At 26.7% G+C, this 18003-nt stretch overlaps 1 protein-coding gene across 6 annotated transcripts in view; it reads right to left on the bottom strand.

The window, feature by feature from the left end:
* Window positions 1–203: 203 nt before the first annotated feature.
* Window positions 204–18003, bottom strand: part of LOC135923837 (nucleolar pre-ribosomal-associated protein 1-like) — a 33755-nt gene continuing 15955 nt past the window's right edge. For 5 of the 6 annotated variants that reach the window (XM_065458807.1, XM_065458806.1, XM_065458808.1 and 2 more), the window contains 7 exons: window positions 17363–17822; window positions 15243–15523; window positions 5859–6075; window positions 5293–5458; window positions 4878–5122; window positions 2776–2958; window positions 204–699 (listed from right to left, as the gene is read on the bottom strand). In XM_065458807.1, coding sequence (XP_065314879.1) covers window positions 303–699; window positions 2776–2958; window positions 4878–5122; window positions 5293–5458; window positions 5859–6075; window positions 15243–15523; window positions 17363–17822 — 1949 coding nt within the window. In that variant the 3' untranslated portion in view covers window positions 204–302. Of the gene's footprint in view, window positions 700–2775; window positions 2959–4877; window positions 5123–5292; window positions 5459–5741; window positions 5790–5858; window positions 6076–15242; window positions 15524–17362; window positions 17823–18003 lie in introns of those variants that run through there. The other variant, XM_065458811.1, reaches the window with a different exon arrangement.

Raw genomic sequence — 18003 nt, 5'->3', positions numbered from 1 at the left:
CGGAATGGAAAATTTTTTCAAATCTATATCTAACATAAGAAATCGATTTCTGCAGTCTCTGATATTTGCTTTGAAAAATAAACCGAATACTATTTAACAAATGCATTGATAAAAATAAAACTTTACGCTCAGGTTAAATATATACAATATAAAATTTTGACAAGCTTTATTCGCTAATAAATTTTTGGAAAAATTTTGGGCATGGTAATGAAATATCTAATATTTGATAAAAACACATCAAATCATGAAGGAAGTAATAAAATTACTCTAATTATTTACAGTGGTATGATTTTCAAATGAATTTAATGATCAACTTGAATTAGTAAATCATAATATTTTTGTAAACATTCGAGGGATATCTCAAAAATTATTTGACGTTCCTGGGAAAAAAATGGAATTTCATCATTTTCGCCTAATTTAAACGAATTCGCAATAACATCTTTGTTCGACAATACCAAAAGGTGGGTAAGGTTTGAAATTAAAGGTTTTAGGTGTTCGTTTATATTACAATTATCATTATCAATCAAGATTTCTGTGTCATTGTCAAATTTAAACCCGTGGTAGGAATTTTGACACATATCCAATATATTTAATAATATATCAGTAATAAATTTGCTCGAATATTTATTCAAAACAGATACATATTTGGCGAATATAGCTAAGTTGATGCTAATCACTAATAAGCGGATATTTAATAATCTTGTAAAAATATAAAAATAAAATATTAAAAGGATAAATAATATGCCAAGAAAAACAATTATAAAATAGCTTGTGACAAATGTTACCTTAATCGATATATAACCAAAGTTATTTAAATATCTAGTTGGGTAAATGTTGTATCTAGATATATTTTAGGCTCTAATATACGAATTTTTGAAACGAGTTTGTTCTGCGGTTAATATATTAAAATATCTAATCCTATTTTTTGTATTAAATTTACTAAATATCAGTCTAATTTTATTTCTTTAAAATTAAAATAAATAATTAATTTCAAAATTATAAATCTTATCTCTGAAGATCAAATAAATATTTTTTTTGAAAATGTTCAAGCAGGATTTATGATAAAATCTTGCCCAAAATTCCATATCTCTTATGTAAAAAATTTTTAATAAGTAAATTTTTTTGTAATTTGCATAAAAAATCTTTTATAATGAAATCACATATTTTTTAAAAGAAATTTGAATTTTGCTGATCTTCAAAGATTTTCGGTCAAATTGTTAAACCCATTTTACAAAATAGATTTATTACTTTTGTAAAATATTATAAATTGTCTTAGATAACTAATATTGATAATATAGAGGAAGAAATAATCAAAGCAAAAAAGTTCAAGAAAAATATCTATTTAGTTTTTTCATTTTATAAAAATATTCTTTCGGTGAACTATGAAGGGTATATCGTCGTCGTAGGGATTTGGCAAATTCAGGGCTATCATTTACCCGATTTTTTGCTATTTTTTATAACTTAATCATTTATCGAATACGTTTCTTAATTATAAAACAGCTGATTTAATCAGAATCGTATTCCATCATGTTCGAACAATTTTATTTTCGTCATAAATTTTGGTATTTTTCAATATATCTAAAAATTAATATAAATTAGAGTAACTTAAAAGTTCAGGCAAACTAGTCTTATATTCGCAATGTATATAACTGCTCTATACATGCTCTCTAGAATACGATCCCGGGAAAACAAAATCTTGTGCGTTATAATATCTAGCTTGCATTAATCTGAGAATACACGTTGAGATAATATTTTATAATACAAATATTAGCAAGTATTTGCGATTCAATAATACATCCTATGAAGAATTATTAGCAATATAACAAAAAATAGTTCAGATTTATAAAAAGTAAAAATCTAAAAATCAGTCAAAAATATATGGCCATAGAAAATATATTTGGAAAAATTCCGATCTCAAATTCCTCATTATTTTTAAGTACATAGTAGGAGAAATGATTAAAATAGTGGCAACAGAAAACAAAACTAGTATCTTTAATAAACTAATTTTAATACTATCGTTTATAAATGATTTTTGTCTTTAGATCTTGGTAATTAAATAATTTTTGTATGACTAGAAAATTTTATAGCCAGATCATATACAACATAAATATAAACTTTTAACATTTTTCCAAAAATCTGGATTATAAATTGAAAGTTACTCTTCAAAGGCTTCGTAAAACAAGAATCGACGTTTGAATATTATATAAAAATCTTAAACCCAACAGATTTATTTAGAGGAAACGGTTTTATAAGATCATTTCATTATCTGATGTCCGAATTTACTGCATAGAAATGTACAATAGGTTAGGTTTATCATCAAAAAAATAAATCAGAGTAGAGCCCTGCAAATAAGGCCGAAGTCGGGTCCGGGTTTAAATTTTATTTAAAAAATCTAACTGGGCTTCAAAATATAAAATGATATTATCGCTTTTTTATTCAAATAAATGATAAAAATTTCTCTGGGATTAGGACAAAGATTAATTATTAAATTGGGCCATGGCTCAGATCTCACAATAAAAATTCGAGCCAAGCAGGGGCTTAATTCCAAGAATTTTGAACTGGGCTCTGAAAAATAAAATCTTAAGTTTTTTTTTCAATCATATATTTAAAAAAGTGTGGCTATTTGCAGACCAAGGTAACGTTTGGCATACAAGCTTGTCAATGCAAAACAGTTTTTAACAGCAGTAATCTAAGAATTATAAATTATTATAATATATATCATATAATCAAAAATATATTCTTTTATAAAATTAGAAAAAAAAGTAATCTTATAACCTGATATTTCGATGTATATGAAATAGTTGGGCCGCTATAACACAATTTTTAAAATAATTTAAGTTAATATCGGATATCTCGAGGTGTCGGAAAAATGGAAAATAATTATCGATTTGTGTGGGAAGAGTTAGTAACTTGTATAATAAGTCTAGCAAGCGTTCACCTTCTATCTTGCTTGCATCGCTAGATTGTAAAATAAATGAACACGTGAAAATCATTATTGACTCTTTGCGCATGGATATTAAATAATTTAATTTTAAAATTTACTTCTCATTAATAAATTTTCTTTTACCTCTTTTATTGCTTATTTAATATAGTATTATTTATATATATAATAAATATTTAATAAATTATCACAAAATTAATAACGGGTAAAGTTTATAAGATATGCAGAGTTGGGCAAAATACTTAAATACATTTCGTTAAGTTACAAAATACTTTCATAAAAATGTATTTCATTATATGCTCATAAGCTACATTTTAAAATCATTTGCAAATTATACAATGCGTTAAGCTAGAAGCTTAAGGCTACATATATAACAATTAGTAAATGATATAATAATTTCCTTATTCCAATATATATATCAATAGAATATTCACATTTAAAAATAATTTTAAAATATAATTTATCCCTTTAATAATGACCTTTTGAAAAAGTTAGATCCAACACCGTCTGTGAGGGGTAGTTAGCAATACCGTTATTAAAAAAAGGTATTTCCACTGCTGGAGAAGAAGATAATATTGTAATATATTCAAAACTATTTCCTTTATTATCGGATATTTATGAAGAATATGAACTCTGAATGATGAATTTCGAATATATTGAAATATTTGAAACTCAATATAATGGGAGTTTTTTTGTTATTTGATTTTGATGATCAACAAAAATAAAGATGTCAATTATTTATTTTGGTAAAAAAAAGAAGAGATTTTGTATTTAATGAGATGGCTTTTTAATTAAGAATTCTTGCTACTTTTAATTTTGTACAAAGATATGGTCATCTCAGTTTATATGGATGGGAAATAGTAGCCAAAAATGCTGCATTATCAGCATTAAGTAAACGTAAGAAATATTTCAGTGAGCCATTTTTAAGTAAAAGTTTTTACCGAACTGTAAATATTATTGAAATTCGGTCGCCATAATATCCTTCTTTCTACTTTTGTAATCTATCTTGTATTGTTTGAGGCGATAATATTTGAATATATTTTTCTATAAAATCAAATTCACCCTTTTTATACCTGCAAGAATTCAGTTTTTCAAAAAGGATGGGAAATTTAGTTTTTTGTTTCAGTATCATACCTATTATAGCTTTATTAGCTAAATAATTCCAAAAATAAAATAAACATGTATACCTTGTGTATCTTGAATTTCATGACTTTATTATAATTAATATATTATTTATAATGCTGATTGAGATCATTTATAATTCTGTTGCTTCCATTTCAATGACAAACAGGAAAAGGTCGTCATATTATTGTCATTTTATACTTTTTCTTAGTTTAACTACTAGGAAAGTAAACATTAGTTTTTATTTTTAAAGTGCTTAGGGTGACATCTCAAAAAAAATTGATATATATAATGTAATTATTATAATATCCACTTTAAAAGCAATGCCAGTCCTAAAGATTTTTGACTAACATAATAATATTTTATCATATAAATTTATACCTTTTTATTTTCATTTGTTTCTGAAGAGTATCCTATAGTCCATCTATTTATAAATGTATTATGTAACAATAGAGCCTTTTCATTCATATAACTCTTGTACATTATAAAATAGAGGCTCTTAAAGCAAATTAACTATATATTTTTTTTCTATTAATAATTTATTTAAAATTATGCAAATTTAAATTAGAAAATAAAATATGAAAAAAAGTGAACAATCTTTTTTTTATAACTATAATAGCTCAAAGCTACCTTTAAAATGCCTTAAAATACATGTGTTAAGCTACAAGCTTAGCTTAATGAAGTAGCTTTTGCAAAATGCATTTTGCTACTAACTCTGAATATCTATATAACTTTTAAAAAATTCCTCATTTTATAAGCTTCAAAATTTCTTAGACTTTTTTTAAAATGTTTTAATGATATATATTTAATGTACAAATCTGCAAATTTGTCCACCATCCAACTAAGAAATGATGCGTTTTTGAGCATAACGGGTTTATCAATCACGATGCATTTGGCCAATATCTTAAACACTATGATATTATGATAGCTATTGTAACTATGCATAGACATTAAAATCGATAAATAACATCTATCGGCACGAAACAATAGCTTTAAATCTTCATTATCTCGTAAACCGGATTCAAGTGTTTGAAGTAAAAATTGTCTCTCATGGTTTCGCTAAAATGTTCAAAATTTATGTATAAAATAAATAAAAAATTAATCATGGTTGTAAATTTGACCTAACTTTATGAGTAAAATGAAAATCATATAAGATCTTCAAAAAACTTTATTTTATAAATTTATAACTCAAATAATTTTTAAAAATCTAATCAAATTTCATTATAAACTTGTGGTAAACAACTATAATATAATTTATCGAATGAAGGTATATCACGAGTAATCAAATAAGGGCTTTGAAGCAAAATCCTCAAAATTGTCTTGAATAATATATGAGCAGGATTGAGCAATATGTTTAAGAATTCCATCCAAAATGAAACTATAAGATGAGGCACCCTAAAATTAAAAAAAATTAAATATAAATAGCATTTTAATTTTAAATTCATATTTTATACCTTTTAAAATGTATCAATATAAGAATAAGAATGCATATTTATAAATCATTTTAATTTCTTGTATCCAAAAGAATTAATAAGTTACGGCTGGGCTAAACAATTCAATTTATATTCTAATTCAAGGTTATTTTAATTCATTATCTTGTTCATTTATAATTTCTGTCAAATTGCTTTTGACGAATCTCGATTAAGATTGATATTTGTTTTTATTTTATTTTTTATATGCCTATCATACTATATAGTAGACCTTACGATGAAATTTTTAGCCGGATCTATTTATTAAAAACATATCTCAATAAATGTTCTTCTTTTATATTATTATTAAACAATGAATTAGTAACCTTTTCTCCCAATTAAGCGTATTTTTTAATAATTTAAGGAAAAACAATATTTGTTCTCTGGGTTTGAACGATGAGTCGTAAGTAAATAGTTGTTGATAAATATTGTCTAAGGTGGAGATGGACAATTTTCTAAAATTCTGATCGTAACTGGTTATACCACATAATACGTAGTTAAGACAGCCCATTGTAATAAATTTGCCGACATTTAGGATATTCCCTGATCGATAGATAAACATAAATAAATAATTAAGACAATAAAAATAATTGTTTCTTAGTTGAAAGGCATCTATAAAATATAATTTAAATAAAATTTCCAGAGTTGTTGTACGCTTTCTTTTTTGGTAGCGATAGCTAATAGCGTGCTATTTTTTTTTCCCAATTATCAATTTTTTTAGCGCGCTACTTCTACTTTTTTAAAATATTATGAATATATCTATAAACATGAAAATTTGAATCTGATATCATAATTAATGATAATTTTTATGGTTTATTATTTAATTTTGAAATTGAAATTTATATTTTCAATTTGTAATATAAACCTTAATCATCTAGTGTAAATTATTTAAAATGTCATTGCAAATGGATATCCAAAGATGTAAGTGAGTCAGACAATGATATTATTAATGAAATGGAAGGTATTCTGGAAGGAAATGTTCTTGATAACAATAATTCACATTTTTCATTTATAAAATTTGAAAAATATTTTCAAATTAATGTAAAACAAAAGGTGGCTACAATTTATTTGTTTAAGATGTAAAAAAAATATATTCCTCAAGTGTAGCTATAATTTCAAAAAACACCTAAAGGTAATTTTCATTTTTAAATTTCTAATATTTATTTTATAAGAATATTCATGCCAATAGTTTTAAGGAGATAGAAAAACATAGTAATAATTCTAGTATAAGGGAGACTTATATAAAAAGATCAATTCAATTCAAGCTAAATTGATTAATAATATTACACATGCCAATACTTCTCGGATACTAGCTGATAATCAATCATATACCATGATGATTAAAACTTATACCCTGGTACAACAATTTTATGTCATTAGACACTAATAAGATAGCAGATAACTTTGAAGTGATGAAAGATGCTCTAATAGCAGAGTTGACATAGATATCCTATATATGTACCACGGCAGATATTTCACATAATAGAAGGCAAAAATTATTTATATTTATAAATTGATCTGATATCAATGTTTTAGCTTATTTGGGAATCACAGGCCATTGGCTAGACCCTAAGACTTTATAAAGAAGAGCTTTAACATTAACCTTCAAAAGTAGTGTTGTTAATTTGCTTGGTTGTAAATTTTACGACCCAATTTGGGGCTCGGGCTTGCTCTGAGCACGAATCTCGAGCACAGACCCGGGGGTTCAGACCCATGGTTTAGACTTGGGGTTCAGATGGTAAACGGAAAATAATTCCCCGGGAAAAAATTACGCGGAAAAAAAATCCCAGGAAAAAATATCCCATGGAAAATAATTCCCCGGAAAAAAAATCCTAGGAAAATAATTACAGGAAAAATTCCCATAGAAAATTATTCCCCGTAAATAAATTCCCCATTTTTTTATTTTAAATTAAATATAGGGGAAAATAAATTACCCGAATAATTTTTTATTAAATTTCAAAAATAATCCTGCCGCTAAGATAAAGAAAATATTTCTAAAAAATTATATTCAGTATTTTATGAAAGTTGAGTTTCTCGATTTGAGGATTTTTTTGAGCCTTATTTCTGTTTTAATTCTAAGCGATATAGGGCAATCTTAAAATATTAGAATTGATAAATCGGTTGGTAGCTTTGATACTAATTTAGTAGATAGCATAAAAAGTATAGATTTGTGACATCTTGGAAATAAAACATGATAGATTTTTATAGAAATAGAAATTTTGGTTATAATTTAAAATTGAAAAAAAGTGAAAACAATTTTTTTCTAGAAAGAGGGAGATTATTTCCATCTAGATTTCAATAGATATTATGAAAACAAATCATTTAACCAATTTATATTTACCATAAGGGGGGGGGGTATTTCCAACCCACACGCCACTAAGGTTAAAAAGATATATATAATTAAATATGAATATTATAACACTATTCTGTTCGGTACGTTTATATCAGTCTAACCCAAACAAAAATAACAAAATGGAAATTTTCTATGTTAATAAAATACTATTGATTTTAAAATTTGTATCTGAATATAGATTTTCAAAAAAGTATTTATCCAAATCAATGATTACAAGGGCTTATTTTAAAATTGGTTGAAGACCTTAATCCAAAGACTACTTCAAAAAATATTCATATTTATTTTTATAAATATTATCATTTTTATATTTAATTCATCTTAAAAAAAACAGTAGGGACTATAATTGAAAAATTTCCAACTCAGGAAATGTTATTACATAATCCTAGTTTGTTCCTTGATATTATTATTATTTATAACGTTGAAACTAAAGTTATGTTCAAATAAATTTATATTTAGGTAGTATATATATTGTTTGTAATTTCGAATCAAACGATTTTCATTTTGTTATTTTAATACATTTTATAAAATTTACTTTTTACCATTTTAAATATTTTTGATAAATTTATTTTTTTATATTTGTTCTTCCGTTAAATAAGCACGCTAAAAATTTTCATGAAGACTATTCCTACAATTATTATAAAACTATTATAAATTTTAAAAGAAACAGTGTACATTAATAATGCTGAAAAATGCCCAGTTATTTTGAAATATTACAGTTGAAAATGATTATTCATTGGAAAATATACCTCATATTCATCTTATAAACCCACACGAATATAAAATTGAACATGAAACTAATTAAACCAAAAATAAAATACAAAAATTAAGAATAATATAAATTTATACCTACTAATATTTTAAATATATTTTTATCTTTTCTCTATTTATATAAAAAAAAAATATAAGATGCCAATTTCAGAAAATTCAAATGAGATTACAATATTAAAATATAATATTTTCTTACAAAATTAAATTACTATGTAAATTATTATTTCTTATTATATTTTAAAATATGTGTCGTAATTTTTAAAGGGATCGGAACTATCCGGGATCATCACGGGGTTTAAAGGGATAACTAAAAAATTAGGGTTTTAAGTTAAGGAATGATAATATGGTATTATCACATTTTGATCGTGATAAAGAGGAATATTATTTTAAAAAGCGTTTTACGTGCGTTTCGTTTTATTTCGTTTTATTTCTTTTTAATTTTATTGTTTATTAATTTTCAATGTTGTTTTTTTTGGCCTTATGAAATAAAATATGTCTAATATAGGGTATCAATCGATAGCTAATCAAAAAAATATATTCAACTGGAGGTCAATCTCTCCCCATTAATGGGCGAGTCTAGGTCTGGGGGGTCAGGAATATTTTTATCAAAACAAAATATCGATATGGGTATAAATAATAGCTAATTTTAATATCTTTTGACAAGTCTTCATTCTTGGTCTTGATGGGTATGACTTGGTCTGGGGTGGATAGAGGGGGAGGAGGGAAAAATAATATTTTTTTGATAATTAAAATATCTTTAGATTGAAATTATTCATTTTTTGTCTTGATAGGTATGACTTGATCTGGAGGGGGGAGGGGTGTAAAAAGTATTTTTTTTTTGATATAGGTATCAAATAAAAGGTATATTTTTTTTATTGTAATAATAATAATAATCCCTCATACCGAGGGGGGGGGGTCAGGAATATTTTTTTCAACACAAAATATCTATAAGGGTATCAAATAAAAGCTAGTTTAAAAATCTCTTGATTGTAATAATTATACTCTAAGTAGGCGAGAAATCTTAGGTGGTCAGCAGTGGCGTAGCTAAGGGAGTGGTTTTCGGGTTTGGGCCCCTCCCAGAGCAAAATTTATTTTTAGATTATACGTTCAAAAGACTTATAAGTGACTTTATATCAAATAAATACCATTAATATTTATATTTTTCTGGTTATGATGTTTGTGGAAGGATATTATATTACTATTGAAATTATTCTGGAAGAATAATCTACTAAATTATAATAACATATTATTGATGCATTTAAAAAATATATTTATTATATAATATCGAAGATATGGTTATGATTTATAAAATAAACCCGGCCGAAAACCGGGCAAAAGGGCCCAATGCCCGTATAAGGGGGATTGGGAAGCGAATCCTCCCAGGCTTTTATATATATGAACCTAAGGAAAATTCATAGCTACGCCATTGGTGGTCAGGAATATTTATATAAACACAAAATATTGATATAGGAATTAAATAAAAGGTATTCAGAAAATGAATACTTTCAATCAAAAGATATTTAAATTAGTTTTAATTTGATACCCTAATCGATATTTTGTGTTGACAAAAATATTCCTGACCCAAGACCTAGTGATTATTATTAAAAAAATATTTTAATTACCTTTTATTTGATACCCATATCAAAAAAAAAATTATTTAAAAAGTGTTGCTAAATCTTGATCCCCCCCAAGACCTAGATTATTTTTTCCATTATTGTTATCAAAATATGACTAATATATTACCAAAGTTCTACAGAATTATTTTAAAACCCAAAAATAGCGAATTCAAAAGCCAAAGACTTCACCGGCAGGCGACATCTTGATGTTTATAAACACAATATCCCGACACTATTACATGTTAAGGATTTGTCCCTGGAACCTATTCAAGAGTTTCGTGAACCTTGGCTTCAGCTGTCTTGTACACGTCATAACTTATCAGGCAAAATCAATTCTTCAATGCCATATCATCACTACCCTTGCTAATATTTTATATGGCAAATCTTACACCGCCATCACGTGGTACGATATAGGTACACTTCAAACGTTCGCTTATTTGGGGTACCAAAGCGTGGCACTTCATTTACCGCTCCGTTTCGGCAAAACTAAGTGTCAAAACCCCTGCCCGAAAAACTTAGATAATTTAGCCTAACTCGCTACCAAAAAGCCCTTGTCAACTTTCAAGTTCTCCAAACTCAACCTCTATAAGATGGCCATTTTCCCCAACTTATGAAACTTTTATTGAATTATCGCCAACAAGTTCTAATAACACTTCCAAGAAAAGCACTGTTTCTAAAGTTCAAGATGTCGTTCTGATACCATGAGCGGAAAGTATTTCTTGCCATACGTTATGAAGGAGATTGGTCCCAGTAAAAACGCGTCGACTCGGTATTCGGGCTAAATTTGATCAATTATCCTCACGCCAATCTCAATTTGACCTGCCCATCGCTCGACTACGATCGCAAAGGCTTCGTGTCTATAGCTGCGGTGCGAAGGACACAGACGATTTAGTTGATTACAAGAGTTTGATTGGAGCCAATTCGTGAGATATTTGGAGCAGATCCCAACGAGCGTGATAGCGCCTCTGGCCAACGCCGGTCACTCATGTTACAACGACCAAAAGGTTAAATGAAACCAAATTCTGTACAACTTTTTATTGGCACTCTACTAATCTTTGGGTGTGTATATAAAAGGGTACTAATCTTTGGGTGTTGTATATAAAAGGGTTAATAGTCAAATAACTCTGTTTTTTCATTCAAATCGATAAATTAGAGTTTGCGAAGTAGAAAATATTATATTTTTTTTTTAAAAAAAAGTATTTTTAGTTTATAATATAAATACATATAACCATGTTTCCCCCTATCAGCGGGCGACTCCAGCATTTTTTATTTTACACGCAGACATCTCACTCCCGCAAAACTACCGCAATTTTTTAATTTCTCCCGCAATTTTTTTTATAGCATTTTAACGTTTTTAATATATAAATAATAATTTTGAAACAGTAATTGAATATTTTTATATTTTTAAAATAAATTTTAAATATTTTTTTCGAAAAACATGTCTAGTTTGTAAATTTCTTTCTATCCTGTTTTATTTTTATCCAATAATAAATCAACATCATTCATTTCATTCATATTTTATTATTTTCAGTGTGTTTGTGTATACATCATAGGGCTTGGCGATTAATTATCACGTTCATGTTAAATTAAATACATAATAAAATAATATTACACTTATCTCAATGTTACTAATAATTATTTTATTTATTAAAGTTCAATCACATTATTAATAATACAGATGCAACTACAGTTACGGGCTATCTATCATCATAATGTGGGTCGAATCTTAATGAGCAATGATATCACAAATGTTTTAGGACCTGAATCTAAGAGGTCATTTCTAGGCGATTTTGAAAGTTTGACATCCATAATTAGCAGATGCATCCAATATGGGAAATATTAAAACTTTTCCCTAGATTCTTCGCTATTTCAACAAGAATAAGGCATTTCAATAAAACTGTTAAAAAAATTTTTCCTCGGATAGTGAAAAATACAACGATATAGCCAACCACATAATGTTAAATATAGCTGATCAGGGTAATGAGTTGCATATCAGCTTTCTGCGCTGATAATGCCTCTGTGAATTTTGGCAAAAATCAAAGTGTATTTACCGAATTGAGGCAGCACAATAATAACTTAATACCAATTGGCTGTATATGTCATATACTACATAATTCTTGCAAGAAGGCAATGAATGTATTATCTATGGATGTCGAAATAATTGTGATAAAATATTATAACGAATTTAGTTCATCAACTGAGTTAATGAATTAAAAGAGTTGGTGGAGTAGTCTGATTTGGAATGGTGTGAGTTGTTGCGACATGTCCCTATCAGATGGTTATCATTATTACCTGCCATCGATAGAATTTTAAAATTTTACGAACCTTTTAAAAAAATACCTAAAATTTTGAAAAAATTTTTCGAGGATGAAAAGGTAGAAGAATATTTAGGAATGGTTTCACATAGAAAATCCACTAGATGCTGTTAATATTCAATTGCAATCAGAATAATATTAATTAATGAAGATTTACAAAATTATGTTGCAGCTGTGTTCATCTTTACAGTTAAAAATTGATAATAAATTTTATGGCGCTATTGCTAAAAATATTATATTAATATGTTTAAATAATACTCTAATTAATGTATTTTTAATTAAGACAATTTTAGAATATTTGCAGTCAAAATTTGATTTTAATAACTCTATTTACAAATTTTTAGATATTATGGTTTTTGTAATTTAATAAATATATTAAAAATACTGATAGATATTGTTGTTTTGTTTGAGGAGATTGCAATTCTCTCTATTTTTTATGATTCGCTAGAATACTTAAAGTTAGATGGTATAAAAGCAGAGGAGAAATGGGTGGTCCGTAATTACGATAAATCCCCATGCTTGGGAAAAATATGCGAGTATGTTCTCTCCTTACCTCATTTTAATACCTCATCGGAGCGCATTTTTAGCCTGATGAGGACTGCCTGGAGAAAGGAGGGAAATTGGATTGCTCTAACAACATTAGAGGCTGAGTTTATGGTTAAACATAGGAATTTTATAAATATCTCAATAACGACGGTAAACGTTTATTTCCATTATTTAAATCTCAAATAAATATAATTAACATTATAACACTATTTAATTTTCCATATTTTTTTTAAATAAAATTTTATTTATCATTCGCAAAAAATAAATATATATTTTTTACATTGTAATTAAAATCGTTTTTTTTTATAAAATTTTATCTTGTTTACATTCTTATTTAAAAAAGATCATTGTTTTTTATATAAAATTAAAATATTTTAATAAATCAAGACAAGATGTTATTTTAATAATAAAGATAGTATTTAAAAATTTTTTGTCTCGTACTATAATTACCTATTTTGAAAAATAGTAACCTATTACCGACTTTGTATTATATAAAGTAATTATTAATAATAAGCGAAAAATATAACCCGCAAAAAATTTTTTTTTGTAATTTTTATATTTCTACCGCAATTTTCATATTTTTCCCGCAAAATACCAAATTTCTCCCGCAATTTAAAAATTTTGACTGGCAACCCTGACATACTATAACCGTACCGATGGCAAAAATGTAATTTAAAAAAATCTATGATTTAATATTTATATACAATTTAAAAAAAATGTATCCTAGTTAATTTTTTTATCAGGGATGAGAGAACCCAAACCCTGAACCCTCGATTTAGCTGAACCCAAATTAAAATTTAGGGTTCACAGGGCCCAAGAAAAAATTCATTTTTTTATTTTAAACTTTCATTTTATTTATTTTAAATTATATGTTAAAAATAATATATAAAAAACATGTAATTATATTTTTTTTATTATGGAATCATTTTTGTTATTCAAGAGTCGGCCATTTTTACAAATTTTTAAAATTTACCCAGCAGCAAAGCAGATTTTAAGTTTTTTTTTGTAAATGATGATTATTGTTGTTTGTGAATTATGAAATTGATAGTAAGAGAAAGAGAAGTACAAAATTACGAATATATTATAATTATGATGATAAATTATTTTTATGGCAAATCTAATTAAATTTTAAAAAGTCATTATTTTTCTGGTCTCCGAACCCTGAACCCGAACTAGGTTTAGAGATTTTTCACTGAACCCAAACCCGGGTTCACATCCCTGTTTTTTATAATACAATTTTATTAATGTGTTTTTTTAATATTCACCACCTTTTTTAAAATTAAACATTTTTTATATAATGAATTTGTCAAATTAATATGTATGAATAAAATCGCGATTTAAAAAAAATTAAAAAATATATGTAAAATCATAAATAATTTTTAGATTTCAAATAAAAAAATCCGTGGCGTAAAATAAAATTTGTCTGGTTTGTTTTTGCCAAGAAATAAACTCGGACATAATATCTAATAAATTTAATTCAAAAAGACCAAACGGTGTCACATTTTAAATAATTAAAATAATGAATTTATTTTACTCGCAGATTGATAATATTAAACAATGTATTTTATTTAATGGTAATGTAATTAAAATAATGGGAGAAAAATAAATTTATAAAAAATCGAAAATATATAAATCTACTAAAAATACTGAAAAATATTTGAAATTTTTAAATAATAAGGTAATGGTATATTATCTATACTGGTAAAATTAATAAAATACTAAGGACTTTGATATTATACTGATAAAATAATTTTAAAAATACTGGCAATTTCAAATAAAATACTGGAGAAAAAACATCTAATATAAAATAATTATGAAGAAGATATTTTATAATTGTGGCCAATTGAAATTTCATTGTCATACTGTTACAATTTGATTACAGTGATATTGATATGATTTTTCAAAACATGTTATTTTACAATAAAATTATATAAAAGGTAAATTTATGTCAAAAAAATAACCAATTTTTTCCAAAATCATTTTAAGGTTTATATTTTAAAAAAATAAAATTTTTAATAAAATTCATTTTATTACTATCCTTCATTGTATAATATACCAATAAATTCGATAATAGACAATATATAATAGTTTTTAAAAATGCACTTGACAAACCTGAAGAGGTAACATGATAAAAGAGGGGCAAAAGATATCTGGGATCGTAAATAGAATGCGAACTGATATCCAGCTCATTTTCAAAAATAATAGATTCGTAAGTTAGAGGAATTTTGGAGGGGAAATTAAGGGTTGAGCATTTTAACCAGTCAGAGCGTAGAATTTCGAATATCTGCTCGTGAATCTCCTTGTGCTCCCACAAGGAATGCGCGTCGGGCTGTTTATTTAAGAGAGATGAAAGTATGATTTTAGCTCCTTTGTGGCTCCAGAGATATGGGGGTCTTGATTTTAATTAAATATTATAATAATTAATATTTGTCGAGATAAACTGATACCATTTTTATTGTCAATGCACCTTAAGGATTTTTTGGCCAAAACCCCAGATACTTATAATAAATAAACAATTTTTATTGAGAAAAAACACAAGATTAGTATAAATGTGCTTGCATAGTGTATATCTTTCCATTCGGGTTTAGGTTCGAATCCAGCTTGTTTCAAAATATTTAAACGTTTAATCAAATATTTAATATAAATATTTTACTATAATAAATAATATAATGTCTTATGAAATTCTTTTGCATGAATTAGCAATCTTATTTTTTCTTTTATTTCACGGATTGTGAAAGGGGCCAGCTAGAAGGATTATAAAAATATTTTTTTCCTATTATGATCAGAGACCTTCATAAGTTTTAATTTTTTGATCAATCCCGGAGCAGGCTCGAAGTCAAAATTTTTTTTAGGCCCGGTCCATAATTAATAGTTTAAAAATTCCCTAGCCCGGCCCAAGCCCATAATAAGTTTCAAAAAAATTTCCCAAGTGTATTTTAGGTTTCCCATACAATATAATATTAGGCGCAGGCCCATGGGCTGCGAACAGACCCATTAAGCCATCTGAATATGAAATGACTGATATAATATAATAAATTAAAAGAATTACTAAGATATATTTCTAAATAACAATTGAAAAAAAATCGTTTAATATTGGGAAAAATTAAAGATATCGGGTAATACCGAATGATACCAGCTGATACCAATAACATCTCTGATTTTTATGATCACTTTATTTTAAAAGATATAGATTTGTTTTCCTCCTAAGAACCTTGGATTAACAAAAAAAGTAATGCCCATAGGTTGAAGTACTTAATTATCTGACTGTCCCTTATTCTTTTCTCTGCTTAATGGTTCAGGCCATGAGTTTCTCGACGCTATTCAGTCTGTTAATCTGCAATTACAACTGAATAAAAACGAGCTTACTCACGCGATTGGTATTCGATTAAATTGTCTTATTACTTAAACCCACATATGTTCAGGTTGCGGTTCTGCAATTTTGGGCAATGGTAGACATAGTCTTCATTGTCGCTCATGTAAAGGTCGAATTGTAAGACATAATCTATGCAATTCTATCATCCTTAGAGTTATTAGATCCGCTCAAATCCCCTCCACTCTTGAACCTTCTGGTCTTTTCAGATCTGATGGGAAACGGCCTGACTAAATTTCGCAAATTCCTTGGAAGCGCGGTCAATTCCTGGTCTGGGACTACTCTTGCATTGATCCACTCGCTCCATCAAATCAAACAGTTAATATACTTGAGAAAAAGGAGTCACTCAAAATAGCGAAATATTCTGAAATCTCTCAAGAATATATTTTCATCTCCATCATTTCCACTACCCTTACTACTTTTGGGAAATATGCCTTATCCTTTTTCAAGAAACTCGGCTCCCACATCCGTCAACTAACCGGTGAACCCCGCGAGGGCTTCTTCTTAAGGCAAAGGCTCGCCATCGCAATACACAAGGCTAATTATATTAGCTTCATAGGCAGTCTCATTCCACAAGATGATCATTCCTAACCTCAATACTTTTTATAACACCGTCACAAACATATTCTCCAATATTTTATTATATATTTCCTTTTTTTTAAAATTATTATACTACTAGATGTATAATCTTTTTAATGTTTTATTAAATGTATTTTATATAAAATTTATATATATTTTTTTTTTCATATAATGTATATTATTATTTTTTTAAATATATTTTATTTTGATATTTTTATTCTAATTATAAAAATTAAAATTATAAATATTTTTCATAAAGTAATCAATTATTTAAAGTAATTACTTAAAAATAACATTTCGAGACTCATTGCTTGGACATAAATTGTAAATTAGGCCCAAAATTTCACTATTATCGAGAGTGAGAACAGGGCTATAAAAACAGATAAGCTGTGCTAACAGATGGGCCCTTGATATGTAAGATTGGTTAGTTAGCATCCTTCCCATTTGTCGCCATTTTATAATTTGAAGAGCTTTTTTAGAACCTCCGATTTCGTCCTTTGAGACTATTATTTTGGTTAATTTATTTTCGATAAAATGTAATATATCTGGTAACCGCACATTTGATGGGGGTAAGTGGCTGATAAGATGAGAAGCTAAAGTGTAGGCCATTTGAAGAGTGTCATGATGGAGCTTGACGGCTGATAAATTGTTTGGGTGTTTTTTCCTAAGAGTTATAGTTTGATCTAATAAGGTGTCGTTAATAATGACGGACTTAATAGATAATTGGTCCGAAACGGTCTCGTCTTGATTTAATAAAAAAAAACAAATAAAGTTTGCATCTTAGAATATCTAAATTTAGCTAGAAGTTTAATTATAATAATTAAAAAAAATATTAAGTGAAAGATGATTTTGTGATACACGAGTATGATATAGTATGTTGTTAAAATGGTTTTATATACATAATAATTAAAAATTGTATATAAC

Source organism: Gordionus sp. m RMFG-2023, chromosome 2, assembly GCF_954871325.1.
Source record: "Gordionus sp. m RMFG-2023 chromosome 2, tfGorSpeb1-WG-v2, whole genome shotgun sequence".
Taxonomy (NCBI): Eukaryota; Metazoa; Nematomorpha; class Gordioida; order Chordodea; family Parachordodidae; genus Gordionus; species Gordionus sp. m RMFG-2023.
The sequence above is the reverse complement of the archived record's forward strand: the minus strand, read 5'-3'. Positions and strand labels throughout refer to the sequence as shown.